The sequence below is a fragment of the Chiloscyllium plagiosum genome, chromosome 37, assembly GCF_004010195.1.
Source record: "Chiloscyllium plagiosum isolate BGI_BamShark_2017 chromosome 37, ASM401019v2, whole genome shotgun sequence".
Lineage (NCBI taxonomy): Eukaryota > Metazoa > Chordata > Chondrichthyes > Orectolobiformes > Hemiscylliidae > Chiloscyllium > Chiloscyllium plagiosum.
The window spans coordinates 9,288,022-9,305,395 of record NC_057746.1 but is presented as its reverse complement, the minus strand read 5'-3'; the positions used below and the strand labels follow the sequence as shown (position 1 = coordinate 9,305,395).

General features: G+C 43.5%; 1 protein-coding gene across 4 annotated transcripts in view; it reads right to left on the bottom strand.

Annotated features, from left to right (window-relative positions):
• Positions 1–5,366: 5,366 nt before the first annotated feature.
• Positions 5,367–17,374, bottom strand: part of LOC122541295 (zinc-binding protein A33-like) — a 27,347-nt gene continuing 15,339 nt past the window's right edge. For 2 of the 4 annotated variants that reach the window (XM_043677915.1, XM_043677916.1), the window contains exons 2-7: positions 15,792–16,352; positions 12,043–12,138; positions 11,729–11,962; positions 8,246–8,268; positions 8,005–8,162; positions 5,367–6,059 (exon numbers count right to left, since the gene is read on the bottom strand). In XM_043677915.1, the coding sequence (XP_043533850.1) occupies positions 5,518–6,059; positions 8,005–8,162; positions 8,246–8,268; positions 11,729–11,962; positions 12,043–12,138; positions 15,792–16,235 (1,497 nt within the window). In that variant the 5' untranslated portion in view covers positions 16,236–16,352 and the 3' untranslated portion in view covers positions 5,367–5,517. The remainder of the gene's footprint in view (positions 6,060–8,004; positions 8,163–8,245; positions 8,269–11,728; positions 11,963–12,042; positions 12,139–15,791; positions 16,353–17,374) is intronic. The other 2 variants (XM_043677918.1, XM_043677917.1) reach the window with 1 other exon arrangement.

The following is a 17,374-nucleotide window of genomic DNA, read 5'->3' as shown; positions in this document are numbered from 1 at the left end:
GTTTGTTGTGAAACTCATTTCCCGGTCAGGTTTCTTAAAGGGACACTGCAAGGGTTTTGCCGACTCAAAACAGCAAGGATTTTACTTTGAACGTGTAAAACACAAATCCGTGAGCTGGAGAGAGATAGTAGATGAAGATAGTAAGGAGGAGGGAGGGGGGGCAGGAATTTGAAGAGCCTTTGATGGGAATGCCGACATAGTTGTACCATGTGGCCACTTCCTAGAATTTGCCAACAAAACCATTTCTACTCTTCACTTGGGGGAAGCTGGTCAAAGTTATTTCCAAAGTAAAGTTAGATTTGATTCACAGTATTAACTGTTTCTCTCTCCACAGATGTTGCCAGTCCTGTTGAGTTTCTCTGGTGGTTTCTGTTTTTTTCAATTATTGCAAAACTCCAGCATCTACAGTATTGTATTGTGGCTTTGCTGATAAATTAAACGTGGACCTTACTCATACAAAGTGAGGAGGTTGTTAACATTTTGGGGTGAGCCTGGGATACTTTCCTGGATTGCTTGTTCTGTTCAGTTTTGGTAGAATGAGTATTTTTTTAAAAAATGTATTCACAGGGTGTGGGCATCATTGCCTAGGCCAGCATTTTTTGCCAATCCCTAATTGCCTAGAGGGCAGTGTGGAGCCAACCACATTATTGTGGATTTGGAGTTGCATGTAGGCCAGGCCAAGATGGCACTTTCCTTCCCTAAAGGGCATTAGTGAAACAGATGGGTTTTTCCTGATAATGGTCATCATTCGAGTCTTAATGTCAGACTTCTTTTTAATTGAATTCAAATTCCACCATCTGCTGTGGCAGGATTTGAACCTGATTTCCCAGAACATTATCTGGGTCTCTGGGTGAACAGTCCAGTGATAAAACCATCACGCTGTCACATCACCATGAAAGCACTGCATGTCTTATGACAATAGATCAGAACCCTGAAGCTTTTACAGACTTTTTTTTTAATTCAAAAATGTGCTTCATTTTAAACAAGAACTACAGCAGAAACAAAACTGTGGTTGTAAATGCAGTGGCAAAGTTATGTGTGAAGCCCATGGAACGTCACAAAATAAAGTGTCAGGGAACGCTGAAACAAGGAGCGATTTAACAAGATGAGATATGAGGGAACTTATTACACTACATCTCAGCCGTAAGCTATCTCTTAGAGACATTTTATTTACCCTCCAGGGATGTACAGAAACAAGGGTTAAAAACTGACTGCAATGGTAATCTGTGTATGTTATTAATCTCATCTTCCCTCAAACTGTGTAAAATGCAATCACATTTTGCTCGTTACTATCTAGAGATGCCTTCACTATGAGGTCATTATTGGATTCTACTTCATTGTATTAGATCTAAAGTAACTTGCTGTCATGTTTTAAATGAAACAACTGTTCTTCATCAAAACAACAATTATAATCTTAATGAACGTGGAATGTGAGGGATGAGTTAGACAGCCAGAACTAGAAAAACCAGAAAGAGAGACTGAAGCCCTTCCCAACATGCAATATAAAGAGATTTGCTTCTCTTCCCTATTGTAAGATGGAGGGAAACTGGCAGGTGGGTTACTTGGAAAGTTTTGCCTTATATACTATACCCGAGGTATAGGTGCAACAGAAGGTCAGAGCAACAGAAGTTCAACCAACTTTCAAAAATCTAAATTCTGATCTCAGTCTTTGTGCATGTTCTCTGCAGCTGAAACATTGTACACTTTGCTCTGTTCCATTATCCGAATGCACATTTGTATGATATGATCTGCCTATACTACATGCAAAACAAAATGTTTCACTACATCTCGGTACATAGAGTCATAGAGCTGAACAGCACAGAAACAGACCCTTCAGTCCAACTCGTCCAAAACTTGGAAAGTTTTGCCTTATATCTATGCCAGGCTGAAGAAGGTTGTTATCATAACTGTAACCATAGGCTGTCTGTGAAAGGGTGCCTTCATTGAGTCCTGCTGTTAACATAAACTGTGAGTGTTCATGAAAATGAGTGCTGTCTCAGTAGCCTGTCCCTCCAACTCAGCCACCTTTTGAGAGGTACTCCCTCACCCCCTGAAGGAAGAATGCCACGGAGATAGCCGGAGTGTCGTGCCTCCAACAGAGCTCAAGCACAACATCTGGCCTGCGCAAGTCAAATAACTAGACAAGAAGCAAAGCACTCATCCCAGTGTGTGGATTAGAGGGAGAGTCACATCAGGGAGAATTGCCATTTTAGCAACCCTCTTGCAGCTAAAACAAAGGGAAGGACTCTCTCTCACACTGGATGTTGGAATTCTGCGACTGTCAAAAGGAATCAGAGCAACAGAAGTTCAACCAACTTTCAAAAATCTAAATTCTGATCTCAGTCTTTGTGCATGTTCTCTGCAGCTGAAACATTGTACACTTTGCTCTGTTCCATTATCCGAATGCACATTTGTATGATATGATCTGCCTATACTACATGCAAAACAAAATGTTTCACTACATCTCGGTACATAGAGTCATAGAGCTGAACAGCACAGAAACAGACCCTTCAGTCCAACTCGTCCATGTTGATCAGATGTCCTAAATTTAATCTAGTCCCATTTTCCAGTATTTGGCCCATATCCCTCTAAACCCATCTTCTTCATATATCCATCCAGATGCCTTTTAACTGTTGTAACTGTAGGCAGCTTCCACTTCTTCTGGCAGTTCATTCCATACATGCACCAACCTCTGTGTGAAAAAATTGCCCTTCAGTCCCTTTCAAATCTTTCCCCTCTCAACTGAAACCAAATCAAATTCAAGAATCTCAAAAGCAACTGCTCAATTACAAAATTGAAAGATCCGGTACTATCCAGTAATTGCTACCATGTCTTCACAACTAATTCATTCCCTTTATTTTACATGACGTATGGATTCAATCCTTATTTCTACTCTGTGTGGTGATATGTTGTGTTGCCATTTCTTTTCATCTTCAGTAATTAATAAATTCACTCTTTTGTTGATTTAAGCAAGCCTGGTTAACTGGCTACTTTAAAACATAAGGGAGAAAGGGATCCACTAGGAAAGGAATAAAATTCACCTTGCAGTGATCAATCAGGGATTGGAAGTGGGGTGTGAACAAAGAAGGGAAGCCAATTATGGAATCTCTACAGCGTGGAAGGAAGATATTAGGCTCATAGAGCCCACATTAACAAGCATCTCACCCAGACACACCCTATCCCTGCAACCCTGGATTCCCCACAGCTCACTCACCCATCCTGTACACTATGGGCAATCCACCAAAGCTGCACATCTTCAGACTGTGGGAGGAAACCAGAGCACCTGGAGAAAACCCACACAGACACAGGGAGAACGTACAAATTCGACACAGACAGTCGCCTGAGGGTTGGGTGGGGGGGAATTGAACCAGGGTCCCTGGTGCTGCGAGGCAATAGTGCTAACCACTGAGCCACCATGCCTCCCTCGTCACCCATAAGTGTGAAAATCTTGGGTATCCCGTGAGGAACTGTAACAAATTTGGCATTGTCGTCAGTTCATAACATAAAGCGCTGCAGCACTGGTGAATAATTCATTTCATCTGATCAGAACCACTTGACCTGCCCCCAGGTTCCCCCTCTCCAGAGCTAATCAGAATGTTGCTGGCTTTTGAAGGTCACTTTCACCGCGTTAAATGTGGGAAAGGGTTCAGATGAAAGCACTAACATTGGAGAGAAAACATTTCCCTTTCAAATAAGGAGACTCGATACATCCTGTGGCCTGATGCCAAGCTCACACCAGTTTGACCGCATGTTGAAGCACTGCCGAGGGGAGGGATGAGTAAGACTGGTTGTAAAAGACAAAAGGAAAACGTGCATTTTTAAAAATGTCATCAACTCGGTGAAGGACGCTTTCTGGGCGGTCTGAAACCTGCTGATCTTCCAGCTGAAGGAGTTGACCCCGACTGAGTGTTGCAGACTGGCACATTCCAAGGTCCAGGACTACGTGTTGAGGGATGCGCTGAAGCTTGGGGCAGCTGCCGCCAAGGCGCGGTGGGGAAAGACCACCGTGTAACATCTGCCTGCCTAACGAAGAACAGGGGGCAGTCATTTGGGCTCCGCTGACGCCTCAGCAGAAGAGCTGGATAGTAAATGTACAGACTTGTATATAGGAGAAATAAATTTCGATGTCTGTATGAAAAGCAATGTAATGTGTGCACAAGAATGGCATGACCAATTGCATAGAGATCCAAATAATTTTATGAATAATGTATATTTTTGAAATTTAAAAAAAAAGCATTTTAAAAAATGTCAGTAAAGTAAAAAGGGCTTTGGAAAATAAGGTGTGAGAGCTGAAACAATGATGCTGAAGTGAAGTATCAATGGAGTCAGGTTCAGTCAGTGAAATCCCAGAAGTTAATAAAGAGCTGGGCTCACACTGTGCCACTGAAACCGAATCAACAGAACCAAGAGGCGACTCGGCTGAAAGAAAAGGGCAGGGATGTTCTGAAATGGAACTAAGCTTGAGGCAAACCAAGGAATTGAGGACCTTGGTGGAATCTGCTGGACAAGGCACTCATCATCTGTTATAGAGACCAGAGTGCCGTGGACTGATCAAAGCTGTCCTCTTGAGTCAGCTCCTTTTATGAGTGTGCCCCAAGCAGTTACTGAAGAAATTAAATCCATTTTGTTTGAAATGTAAACACGTTTTGAAAATGCTCGATTATCTGAATATCAATCATCCGGATTTCGGATTATCTGAACAAGATCTCAAGGTCCCGTAGAAACGCTACTCATTATCTGAACAATCCGTTATCCGCACTCTTAGTTATCTGAACAAAATGCTCCCCGCCCATCTCGTTCGGATAATCGCGGTTATTCTGTATTGGCAGTGGAGTTCCTTCAGCAATTTCTGTTTTCCAGCAGTGATGATCTTCTGAAATTGGCACAAGGTTTTTTTTTGGTGGGGTGACGATGGGTTAGATTCCTACTCCCTCCAGATCACAAGCAGTGCTGGAAAAATACTTTGTGCTAGACCTGGCAGTTCTCTCTTCAGATAGTTCATGGGCTTTCAGTACACAGGGAGTCCCCGAGAGACAGTGATAAATTTGATTTGGTTTGATTTATTACTATCACATATACCAAAGTACAATGAAAACTGTTGTCTTATATGCTTTACAGGCAGACCATACTATACAAGTGCATCCTGGTAAGAGAACAGAGTTAGAACTGCCGAGAAAGTGCAGAGAGAGAACAACATTATAGGATCCCTACAGTGTAGAAACAGATCCTCCAGCCCGACAAGTCCACACAGACCCTCCGAAGAGTAACCCAGCCAGACCTACACATCCCTGAACACTATGGGCAATTTAGAATGTCCCATTCACTTAAACTGCACATCTTTGGATGGTGGGAGGAAGAATGTGCAAACTCCATGCAGTCACCCGAGGCAAGAGTCCAACCCAGGTCCCTGGCACTATGAAGCAACAGTGTTAACCACCAAACCACCATGCCACATTGTCACAGAAAGGTTAATATTAATCCCATTTCCCTCAATCTCTGACATGTCAATTTGGGAATCTATAGTTTAAGATGACGCAGTTTAAGAGGAGCAGCATTTCTATCACTGTACCACCCAGTACACATAAAAGGAATGAGTTTCTCAGTGAATGTGCCAGAATGCGTGTAGAGAACGGACATATCATCAGCATTGTAAAAGGTCACCAGACCTCCCTCATAGTCCAGGTAAACTCCAATGGTCGTGGGCTTCATACTCGGAGTCTGAATTACTGAGTACTGTCTGGCATTGTATGCATCCCCATTTGTAAGCCCCACAGCCCAGTATCCCTTTTGAGGTTGCAGTTTGAACTTTCCCTTCCGATTTGCCGACTCTCTGGTCACACCAACGTCCCAGTCAGTCTTGTTGCCAACCTCCACCTCCCAGTAGTGCTTCCCTGATGCGAATCCCTTTGAGCACAGGACACATGGATGCTGATTAAATCTCTCTGGGTTATCAAGAAGCAGAAATGTTTTTTTCGTATTGATTGACACGCTGGTCAGATCCTCAGACAGGACAAGGCTATGATGAGCTGTGTTCGGATCCAGTGTCAGCGAGACTGGAACTGCAGGAAAATAGAAATCGTGTCAAATGTTTTATACAGAGGAACGTGGACAGTTAATATCTCTTGCCTTCACACCTGGACTCAGCACCCAGCTCAGAAATTCTGCCTGAGAAATACTATCCACTGGAGTAGTGCCAGATGATTGAAGGGTGGCAAATGTTATTCCCTTGTTCAAGAAAGGGAATGGGGATTATCCTGGGAATTACAGACCAGTCAGTTTTACATTAGTGGTGGCAAAGTATTGGAGAAGATTCTGAGAGAGAGGATTTATGATTACTTGGAAAACCATAGTTTGATTAGAGATAGTCACATGGCTATCAAACCCTATTGAATTCTTTGAAGGTGTGACAAAAAGTATTAATGAAGGTAGAACAGTGGATATGGTGTATATGGATTTTAATAAGGCGTTTAATAAGGTTCTGCACTGTAGGCTCATTCACAAAGTATGGAGGCATGGGATACAGGGAAATTTGGCTGTCTGGATACAGAATTGGCTGGCCCATAGAAGACAGAGGGTGGAGGTGCAGATGGAGCTCAGGGACCAGTGGTGTTCCGCAGGGATTGGTTCTGGGACCTCTGCTCTTTGTAATTTTTATAAATGAAATGGATGAGGAAGTGGAAGGGTGGGTTCATAAGTTTGCCGATGACATGAAGGTTGGTGGCGTTGTGGAGAGAGTGGGGAGGGCTTTTATAGCTTGCAATGGGACACTGACAGGATGCAGAGCTGGGCTGATAAGTGCCAAATGGAGTTCAACCAGGAAAAGTGTGAAGTCATTCACTTGGAAGGTCAAATTTGAATGCAGAATATGGAGTTAAAGGCAGGATTCTTGGCAGTGTGGAGGAACAGAGGGATCTTGGGATCCATGTCCATAGATCCTTCAAAGTTGCCACCCAAGTTGATCAGGTTTTTAGGAAGGCATATGGCGTGTTCACTTTCATTAGCAGGGGCATTGAGTTTAAGAGCTGCAGGTTATCCTGCAGCTCCATAGAGCCCTGGTTGGGCCACACTTGGAATACTCAGTTCTGGTCACCTCATTATAGGAAGGATGTGGAAGCTTTAGAGAGGGTGCAGAGGAGATTTCCAGGATGCTGCCCAGACTGGAGGGTATGTCTTATGAAGAAAGATTGAGGGAGCTAGGGCTTTTCTCATTGGAGCAAAGATGAACGAGAGTTGACTTGATAAAGATGTACAAGATAATAAGAGGCATAATAGAGTGGATAGCCAGAGACTTTTTCCCAGGGCCGAAAGGTCTATCACATGGGTGCAAATTTTTAAAGTATTTGAAGGAAGGTTTAGGGGAGATGTTAGAGGTAGGTTCTTTACTCAGAGAGTGGTGAGTGCATGGAATGCCCTACCAGCAGTAGTGGTTGAGTTGATACATTAGGGACATTTAAGCACATGGAAGATAGTACAATGAAGGGTGTGTAGGTTAGTCTGATCTTAGGGTACGATAAAAGGCCGGCACAACAGAGGGCCAAAGGGCCTGTACTGTGCTATTCTATGTTCTAGATGTGCAGGTATCTATATCCCTAGAGTCCAGTCTAAGCAGTGGGTGGACAGGTAATACAGAGACCGCTGGAGAAATGCAGCCAGCTTCACAGCTTCTGTGCAAAGAGAAGCAAAGTTAACACTTTGAATCTAGTTCCCCTTCTTCTAGTTACTATGACAGCCTGCAAACATATCAGTGAATACAGGACCCCGATCCTGAGTCCCAGTGGAGTGGCTGGATATTAAACACAATGTTCTGATACTGTCGTGTTTGAATTGCTCACTCTATGGTCCCACATGAAGAAACCACCCCCCCCCACCCCACCCGCCCAAGTGAGAACTCGGGCTACCCCACCAAACCGTACTCACTACAGGCAGCACTTTCAGGAGAGGGAGGGGATAGAAGAGAGCAGAAAAATCCCCAGAGTGTGGACACAAAGCTGTGGGGTCGCTTACATGGAGAGATGATCTGTTTCATTTCCTTCCACACTGTGTAGAGAAACGGGCCTTGATATCTTCTGTAATTCTTTCTTGGAAACATCAGTATTTCTTCATCTTCATCTTCATCTTCCCATTCGTCCTCTCCATCCTCTTCCTTCTCTTTGTTCAGGTATCTGTTTAATCAGATTGATTTTATCACATAGCAACAGCTTGATCGCAGTTTAAAAATATTGATGCGTGTAAATGAGACACTCACCTTTCTCTTACACCTTTCAGTTCCTGCAGGACAATGAAACATCAGAAATGGTTTAATCAGTACACAATGCTGTTTTGGTTTTACATTTTAACACACTCAAATAATCAGTCGGTTTAGTGAAACATGAAACTGTGTTGGTAGCATTTTCACTCACGATTCCAGTGATGTGACACCAGTCCAGTTCCTGCTTCCTCACTCCACCCCTTACCCCTCAAATATATCCGACAAGATTTCAGGGTTTTGCTCCACTGCTGATTCATTCGTTTTGGTTTGGGTCGTAATTTTCTCTATTTTTGACCTTTATTCCCTGAGAACTTCAGAGCAGCACTAAGCTGGGAGAAATCAAACCACATCCTCAGCCTCAGCGACCCCTTAAAAAGCGGTAGCATCTTGTGTTCCAGATCCTACTCACCCAGGTAGCTGCGGGATAGTGTACACATCAGACATGAATCGCGTTCACCCACTGTGATTCGCACAGAATTAAATACTCTCCGATTGCTTCATCTTTAAGTGGGTATCATTAAGTGAGACTCAAACATGTCACTGCTCCCAGAACAAACAAGAAGGGGGAAAGAGAAGCTAAGGGGCTGATAGCGAAGCCCTTAATGGGCCAACCTCAGTACTGGAGCCTGTGGGAGATATTTAGATCATGAGAATGTTAGTAGGGGAGAGAAGCCATTCTTCCATCTAGTCAGACCAACACACATTTCCCCACATTGCATCATTTGGTCAGTTCCTGTCCTAATGCTATCCATTAGCTCATTCCATTTCTTCTTTGCTGTTGAATTAGATAATTTAAAAATCACACAGCACCAAGTTATAGTCCAACAGGTTTAATTGGTAGCACCAGCTTTGAAAGCTAGTATTTCCAATTAAACCTGTTGGACTATAACCTGGTGTTGTGTGATTTTTAACTTTGAGAGAGTGAGGACAGCAGATGCTGGAGATCAGAGCTGAAAATGTGTTGCTGGAAAAGCGCAGCAGGTCAGGCAGCATCCAAGGAGCAGGAGAATCGACGTTTCGGGCATGAGCCCTTCTTCAGGAATGATTTTTAACTTTGTCCAGCCCAGTCCAACACTGGCATCTCCGAATTAGTTAATACTCTTGATGTCAATACCATATCTAGATTGCCTTCTATTTCACAATTGAAGTTTAATTTTGACTTGCATTCTCTATCCTGTTCAACCTCATGCCTCAATAAAACCGTTCTCTCTCTCTCTCTCTCTCTCTCTCTCTCTCTCACACACACACACACACACACACACATACACACACACACACACACACACACACCAGTTAATGTTGGCATTGGTTAATTATGTAATACAGATGATATTGATTCAGTCAACCTCATAAATACTACTCCGTTCCTGTTCATCTTGAGTTCAAATTGGAATCACAGAATCTCTACAGTGTGGGAGCAGGCCATTCGGCCCATTTCATCCACATCAACCCTCCGAAGAGCATCCCCTCCAGACTCATTCCCCTACCCTAGCCCTGAAACCCTGCATTTCCCATGACTAACCCACCTAGCCTGCACATCCCTGGATGCTATGGGTAATTTACCATGGCTAATCCACCTGACCTGCACATCTTTGGACTGTGGGAGGAAACCGGAGCACCTGGTGGCAACCCACGCAAACACGGGGAGAATTTGCAAACTCCACAAAGACAATTAACCAAGGCTGGAATCAAACGAGGGTCACTGGTGCTATGAGACACAGCAGTGCTAACCACCAGGCTACTGTGCTGCCCTACTGTGATAGGTGTATGTAGGGAGACTGAGCTGATGTCTCACCAGTTACACTGTCAGCAAAACCAACACCTCTCTTCTTTCCAAAGCGATATAGACAAGTCTCTACAGTCTTTCCTAAAGGTTAAGACCCGAAACCAAGGACTGACCTCATCATTTCTCACATCATTGTCTTATTCCTCAGTGACTACAGCCCAATGCACAAACGGCTCCAGTCGTCAGATCTTGGTCTAAATCCCTACTCCCTATTAAGGTTACCTGCTTAATTACCCAGGAATTTCTGGACTTCTCATCTGAGACCCTTCCTACTAGATGCATTCCAGAAATCTATGCAGGTAGTGTTAGGGTGATGTGATTGCAGGATGTGGGACCTCCTGGATGTCAGTGTGACCCAGGATAAGCACATCTGCAGCAAATGCCTGCAATAAGAGAACAAAGAACAAAGAAAATTTATAGCCCAGGCCCTCCAAGCCTGAGCCGATCAAAATCCACTGTCTCAACCTATTGCCAATTCCTAAGCATCTGCATCCCTCTGCTCCCCACCTACTCATGCATCTGTCCAGATGCACCTTAGATGAATCAAATGTGCCTGCCTCTATTACCTCAGCTAGCAATGCATTCCAGGCATCTATCACTCTCTGTGTAAAGTACTTGCCACGTATATTCCCCCTTAAACCTTTCACCTCTCACCTTGAACATGTGACCTTTCGGTATCGAATCCTTCACCCTGGGAAAAAGCTTATTTCTATCTACCCTGTCTCTGCCCCATCATGATTTTGCAGGCCTCAGTCAGGTCCCCTGATTGGCTTTGGCTCAGAGTTTATGAGCTGAAGGCTGAACCACAGACCCTTCAACACCTGAGGGATTGGGGAGGTTACCACAATAACAAAGTGTCCATCCGACTACTCAACAATAGAAGCCAATTGTAGCTGCTGATTCCTCATCTTTGGTCCAACTCGTCCATGATGACCAGACAGCCTGAGTTAATGTCGTCCCTTTTGCCAGCACTTGGCCCATATCCCTCCAAACCCTCCCTATTCATATACCCATCCAGATGCCTTTTAAATGTTGCATTTGTACTAGCCTCCCACACTTCCTCTGGCAGCTCATTCCACACACACATCACCCTCTGTCTGAAAACGTTGCCTCTTAGGTTCCTTTTATATCTTTCCCCTCTCACCCTAAACCTATGCTCACTAGTTCTGGACTCACCCACCCCAGGGGAAAGACCTTGTCTATTTACCCTATCCATGCCCCTCATGATTTTATAAACCTTTATAAGGTCACCCCTCAGCCTCTGACGCTCCAGGGAAAACAGCCCTAGTCAATTCAGCCTGTCCCTAGAGCTCAAACCCTCCAACCCTGGCAACCTCCTTGTAACTCTTTTCCAAACCCTTTCAAGTTTCACAACATTCTTCCTATAGCAGGGAGAGCAGAATTATTACCATCTAATAAATTTATCGTAATTTATTGAGTAACTTTCAGAAAAAAACAGTTGTGTAACAAATGAAACTTTGATCTTGCTTCAAGCTATAGCTTAGCTTCTGATTTGTTGTTTTTTCATTAAAACTAAAAGAGTGCTCAACAAACTCCAAAAATTCACTGTTCAAAGACCACACTGTGGCCTTGTCTGCTGTGGTCATAATTACTGCATTGGGAGTTGTATCCTAAATATAAAGTACTATTTACAATTATACCAACTGTTTGAATATGAGGTTATAAAAAGTCACCTTGAGAAAAGAGATACTGTCTTGCTGCTCAATGTGTACACCAAGCTTCACTATGTCTGCCTCAAGAGAGGTTAATTTCTCCTCAATTAGTTTCAGATGCCCCTGTATTGGTTGCAGATCTTCCTCCTTCAGTCTCCTCAGTTCTTTCATTAAGTGCCTCTCTTTGTCTTCAAGATATTGATGGATTTTGGCAAATTGTGCAGATATGTCTTGCTCCAGGGATGATGTGAGTTCCTATGGTAGTGAGAAAGATTGTTTAAACAGTGAATTGTTGAATGGTTACTGTAATTATAGGGAGCAGAAGGAATACTCACATCCAATTCTGAAATCTCCCTCTCCTGCTGCTGCTTTAAGTCTCTTTCTGTTTTTTCTCTCGCCTTCATGGAATTCAAGCATGATCTCAACTGGTCCTAAATATTGAAGCAAATCATGCAGTGATTTACTCTCGTACATTATATTAGAAACTGTGAGGACATGTTCAGGGAAGGTGTCATGTGGCACTAATGTTTTGTTTTAAAAACGGCAAAACAAAAAAGAAATTCAACCAGACTAGATGAGGCTTGAAACTAACAACAGCTTTTTGGTCCATAAAGTTATATGAATGAATTTGCTGGGTAGACAGTGTTAATTGTGTTTGATTGTACCTTTGTTTTCAATATTAACTGGGGATTCATTAGAAACTCACTTAATTAGGTACAGTCTAAATCTGTAGCTGTAGTGTAAAGTTGTAATATGTAACACTATAAATAAACTTCAAAATGAGCAAGGACTGTCTCTGGTTTTATCCTTTACTGATTGCTTTTTTTCTGGATGTACCACAGTACCTTGTATTCCTGCTCTGTCAAACCTTGTAGGCCACACTCTATCTAATCACGCATTGATCTATATGTCCTTGATTGCTATGATATGCCTGTAGTGCTCCGAAAACAAAACTCTTTACTGTACTTAGGTGCATGTGACTACAATAAATCAAATCAAATCAGTATGTAGGGGTGAGCTAAAGCCAAAAGTTGGATATTAGGAAGATGGAAAATTACACTCCAATGTTATTGCAGTCTGCACCATATATCCAATGGAAGAATGAAATGGATAAGACGACACATTATGTTGATACCAAAAAGAAAATAAAGTATGGCCTTAGCATTATTGCTTCCTACCAGAAAGAAAAGAAAATATTTTGTGAGCTGGAAAAATGCATCGGGATGAAGGCTTGGACCTTCTGTTTGGAGTCTTGAATATCATTTACAAAAACAGATCATATTTACGATACATAGCCAGATTCTGGTAGAGTTTGGAAGATGACTAATCATTCCAAGCCCTTCCTGATGAAGGGCTTATGCCCGAAACGTCGATTCTCCTGCTCCTTGGATGCTGCCTGACCTGCTGCGCTTTACCAGCAACACATTTTTTCAGCTCTGATCTCCAGCATCTGCAGTCCTCATTTTCTCCAAACAATTCCAAGGTGTACTATCTCATGCATTTTAAGATATTGCATCAAGATTGACAGGGTTCAAGTGGATATCCCCAGATCATTACAAGATTTTAAAATGATTGGATTGTGGTGAAGCAACTCATGGGTAAGGTTTTGGTTCTAATTGGTCTCAGAGAGGGGGATACAAGGAGTGCAGAAAGCTCAGAGCAATTAGAAAATCATGGCATATGGGCCTTTACTGCAAGTGGATTGCGATACCATGTCCAAGAATAAAGGGAGCGTGCTATAATTGTACAGGGCTTTGGTTCACCACAGCATGAATATTCTGTGCAGTTTTAATCTCCAAACCAAATCAAACATTTCCTATTGGAGACAGTACATTAAAGATTCTCCAAACTTGTCCCTGGGATTAAAAGGGTAACCTTTCAAAGCCTGAGTAAATTGGGTCTACATCTGGAATATCATTTTGGAAGGAGGAACAAAATAACAGTGTACTGTTTAAATGGAGACAACTGCAACACAAACTTGTGTGCAAAACAAAGGAAGCGAATATTCATGTGCAGCAAAAATCAGCAAGTCGAATGGAATATTGGCCCTTATTTCAAAGGGGTTGAAACATCAGGTTAGGAAGTCTTGCTGCAACTGTACAAGGTGCAGGTAAGTCCACACCTGGACGACTGTGAGCAGTTTTGTTCCATTTATTTCAGAGTCAAGAGTGTGGTGCTGGAAAAGCACAGCAGGTCAGGCAGCATCCGATGAGCAGGAGAATTGATGTTTCGGGCATAGCCCTTCATCAAGAATGAGGCTTGTGGGGCTGGAGAGGGGGGGGGGGGGGGCTGGGAGATAAATTGGATGGAGGGGTGGGGCTAGGGCTGGGGGGAAGATGGCTGAGAATGCAATAGGTAGATACAGCTCCACCACCCCTCCCATTTATCTCTCAGCTCCCCCAGCCCACAAGCCTCATTCCTAATGAAGGGCTTATGCCTGAAATGTCAAAGCTCCTGCTCCTCAGATGCTGCCTGACCTGCTGTACTTTTTCAGCACCGCCCTCAGGACTGTGACCTCTAGCATATCTCCCCTTATTTCAGGAAGGACATTATTTCATTGGAGGCAGTTCAAAGAAGATTCACTAGGATGATTCCCATGGAGGGATTGTCTTTTGAGCAAAGGCTAAGTAGGTTGGGAATCAACTCACTGGTGATTAGAAGAATGAGAGATGACCTCATTGAAATGTATAGGGGCACAAGGGGCTTGACAGGGTAAATGCTGAGAGGATATTTCTCCTCCTGGGAGAGTCTAGCACCAGAGGGCATAGTCTCAGAACTAAGGGGTGCCAATTTCAGTCTGAGATAAAGAGGAATCTCTTCTCTCAGAGGGTTGAGAGTCTTTGGAACTCCTTGCCACAGAGAGCTGTGGAACAGAGTTGTTGTGTATATTTAAAACTGAGGGAGATACTTGATCAGTAGAGGAATCATGAGTGATAGAAAAAGGGCAAGAGTGAGGAGTGTCAGACCAGCTGTGATTCTATCCCATGGTGGAGCAGGGTCAAGGGGCCAAATGGCCTACTCATGTTCCTATTTCTTATGGTCTTATGGTCAAACACAGTTGGTTCCCCAACCTGCAGCGATGAACCCAGTCTATATTGAAGCACGCTCTAACGTGAAGTTGCATCAAGGTAATGTGAATTTAAATATCGGCTGTAACACATTAGATTTCATCACTGTGACACAATAAACTAATTCCCTCAGAGTGCTGACTATCAAATATTACTATCAGATTAAAAATGAGCAAGGCTGAAAGAAATCCATTCATTTATTTCAAACAGAGATATTTTTTCTCATCAACCTGTTCGGAGATGTTAACACACTGTCAATCTGTGCTTCCTGTCACAAAGGTGGGGACACTATAACTATGTCACAAGGGCTTCTTTGAAATTTAATAATTATGAATTTAATTATGAACAGGAGTAGGCTATTCAGTCCCTCAAGCCTGTTCCACCATTCAATGAAATCATGCCTGATCTTTGGCCTAACTCCATAGACCTGCCTTTGGCCCATATCCCACAGTTCCTTTTGCTTAATAAAAAAAAAATGCCTATCTCAGAATTAAAATTAACAACTGCCATTTGTAACACATTGTTACAGGGCAATGAGGATAGAGTCCATTTAGCCCATCGAGTCTGCACATGCGCTCCAAAGAGCATCTCACCCTATCCCCGCAATACCCGTGGCTAATCCACTTAGCCTGCACATCCCTGCACACTATGGGCAATTTAGTACGGCCAATTCACTTCACCTGCATATTTTTGGACTGTGGGAGCGAACCGAAGCGCCTGATGGAAACCCCCACAGAACGGGCAAACTCCACCCAGATACGCAAGGCGAGAATGGAATCTGGGTCTCTGGTGCTGTGAGGCAGCAGTGCCAACCACTGAGCCACCAGGAACAGAGTTCCAAACTTAAACCACCCTCTGTGTGCAGAAGTCCTTTCTAACATCTCCCCGGCCCTAAATCTCAGTCTATGCCCCCTAATTCGAGAACCCCCAACTCATGGAAATCATTTGTCTTTACCCACACTGTCTTTTCCAGTCCAATAAACAATGAGACCAGGTTAGTTCACTCTGTCCCTTACCCTGTGCTTTTGAACAGTCCTGTCCAAGGCCAGGAACCTGTGATCTGAATGGAGGGGAGACTCTACACAATTGACACAGGCCAGAATCTCATCGTCCTCACAGAACAGCACCAGCTTCTGGCCATGTTCCTGGCAGAGGGATTGGTCCCTCTCCCTGCCCTGGTTCACCTTCTCCCCTTGTTCCTCGCCCAGCTCCTGGTTCAGTTGTCGAGCTGACTGGCAGAGACTGGCCAGCGCCCCGTTCCTGGTGTAAGCTCTCCTGGAGAGAACCACTCGGCATTGTGGGCAGGATACCACCTGGCGGCGATGCCCCCAACTCTTCTCGAGGCAGGATTTACAGAAGTTGTGATAACAGTCCAGCCTCACCGGCTCCACAAACAGAGACAGGCAGAGGAAGCAGGTTAAATCCTTGCTGGCTGTTGAGATCGGTTTACTGGCGGCCATCTCAGGTGCAGTTCTGTCTGTCAGTCTCTGCTCCACATTCAGTTTCGTTTCTTCCAGTTTGCTTTGCACCACACACGGCGATCTGGCTTCTCTCAGCTGTTAGGTTTCTGTTCCCCACTGTGTGTGTGTGTGAGAGAGAGAGAAATCAGACACAGACTGGTCTGGTCCCTGGACAGGCATAAGTGAAGAGTGGAATTTCCCTCTCTGGGAGGTTTTTTTTTAAAAAAATGGGAGCAAGTTTGTCCCAAGGTGTTTACATCTGCAATGGCCATGCATGGAACAGTTCTAATCCCAGGACCTCCCCTCATTACCTCAGCCCAGGGGCTCGGCCCTTACGTCTACTTCTCCCTTTTCTCGTTCTTCTCTTTATGTTTACTTTTTTTTTAGTTTTATTTTTAAACTTAAATTGCGGAGAAACCAGCGGTGACAACATTGGAATAGCTGAGGGTCAATGTCACAGATGGCGATCAGCGTGGAGCGAGTCCATGCGAGAGAGGGACTGTAACATTTATCTTTTAATTTTAATTCCCTTAATTTATACGATAAAGAACAATAATGTAGAACTTTTAGATGTTTATTTTCTTTATTTCTCACTTTTGTACCTAAGATTTGTTTCGTTTTTAAATTTCAAAAATATGCTTTATTCATAAAAATATTTTTATCTTTCTCTCTCTCTATATATATATATATATATTTCACACGTGGTCACAAATGTAGTTTGGATCTGTACAATAGTATGTCAAAGAAACAAACATTGAAATTTAATTCTATCCAAGCAAGACAGAGACTGTACATCTCTTAGAGTCATAAAGTCATAGAGATGTACAGCATGGAAACAGACCCTTCAGTCCTACCCCTTCATGCCGACCAGATATCCCAACCCAATCTCGTCCCACCTGCCAGCACTGGACCCATATCCCTCCAAACCCTTCCTATTCATATACCCATCCAAATGCCTTTTAACTGTTGCAATTGTACCAGCCTCCACCACTTCCTCTGGCAGCTCATTCCATACATGTACCACCCTCTGTGTGAAAACGTTGTCCCTTAGGTCTCTTTTATATCTTTCCCACCCTCACCCTAAACCTATGCCCTCTAGTTCTGGACTCCCCCACCTCTGGGAAAAGACTTTGTCTATT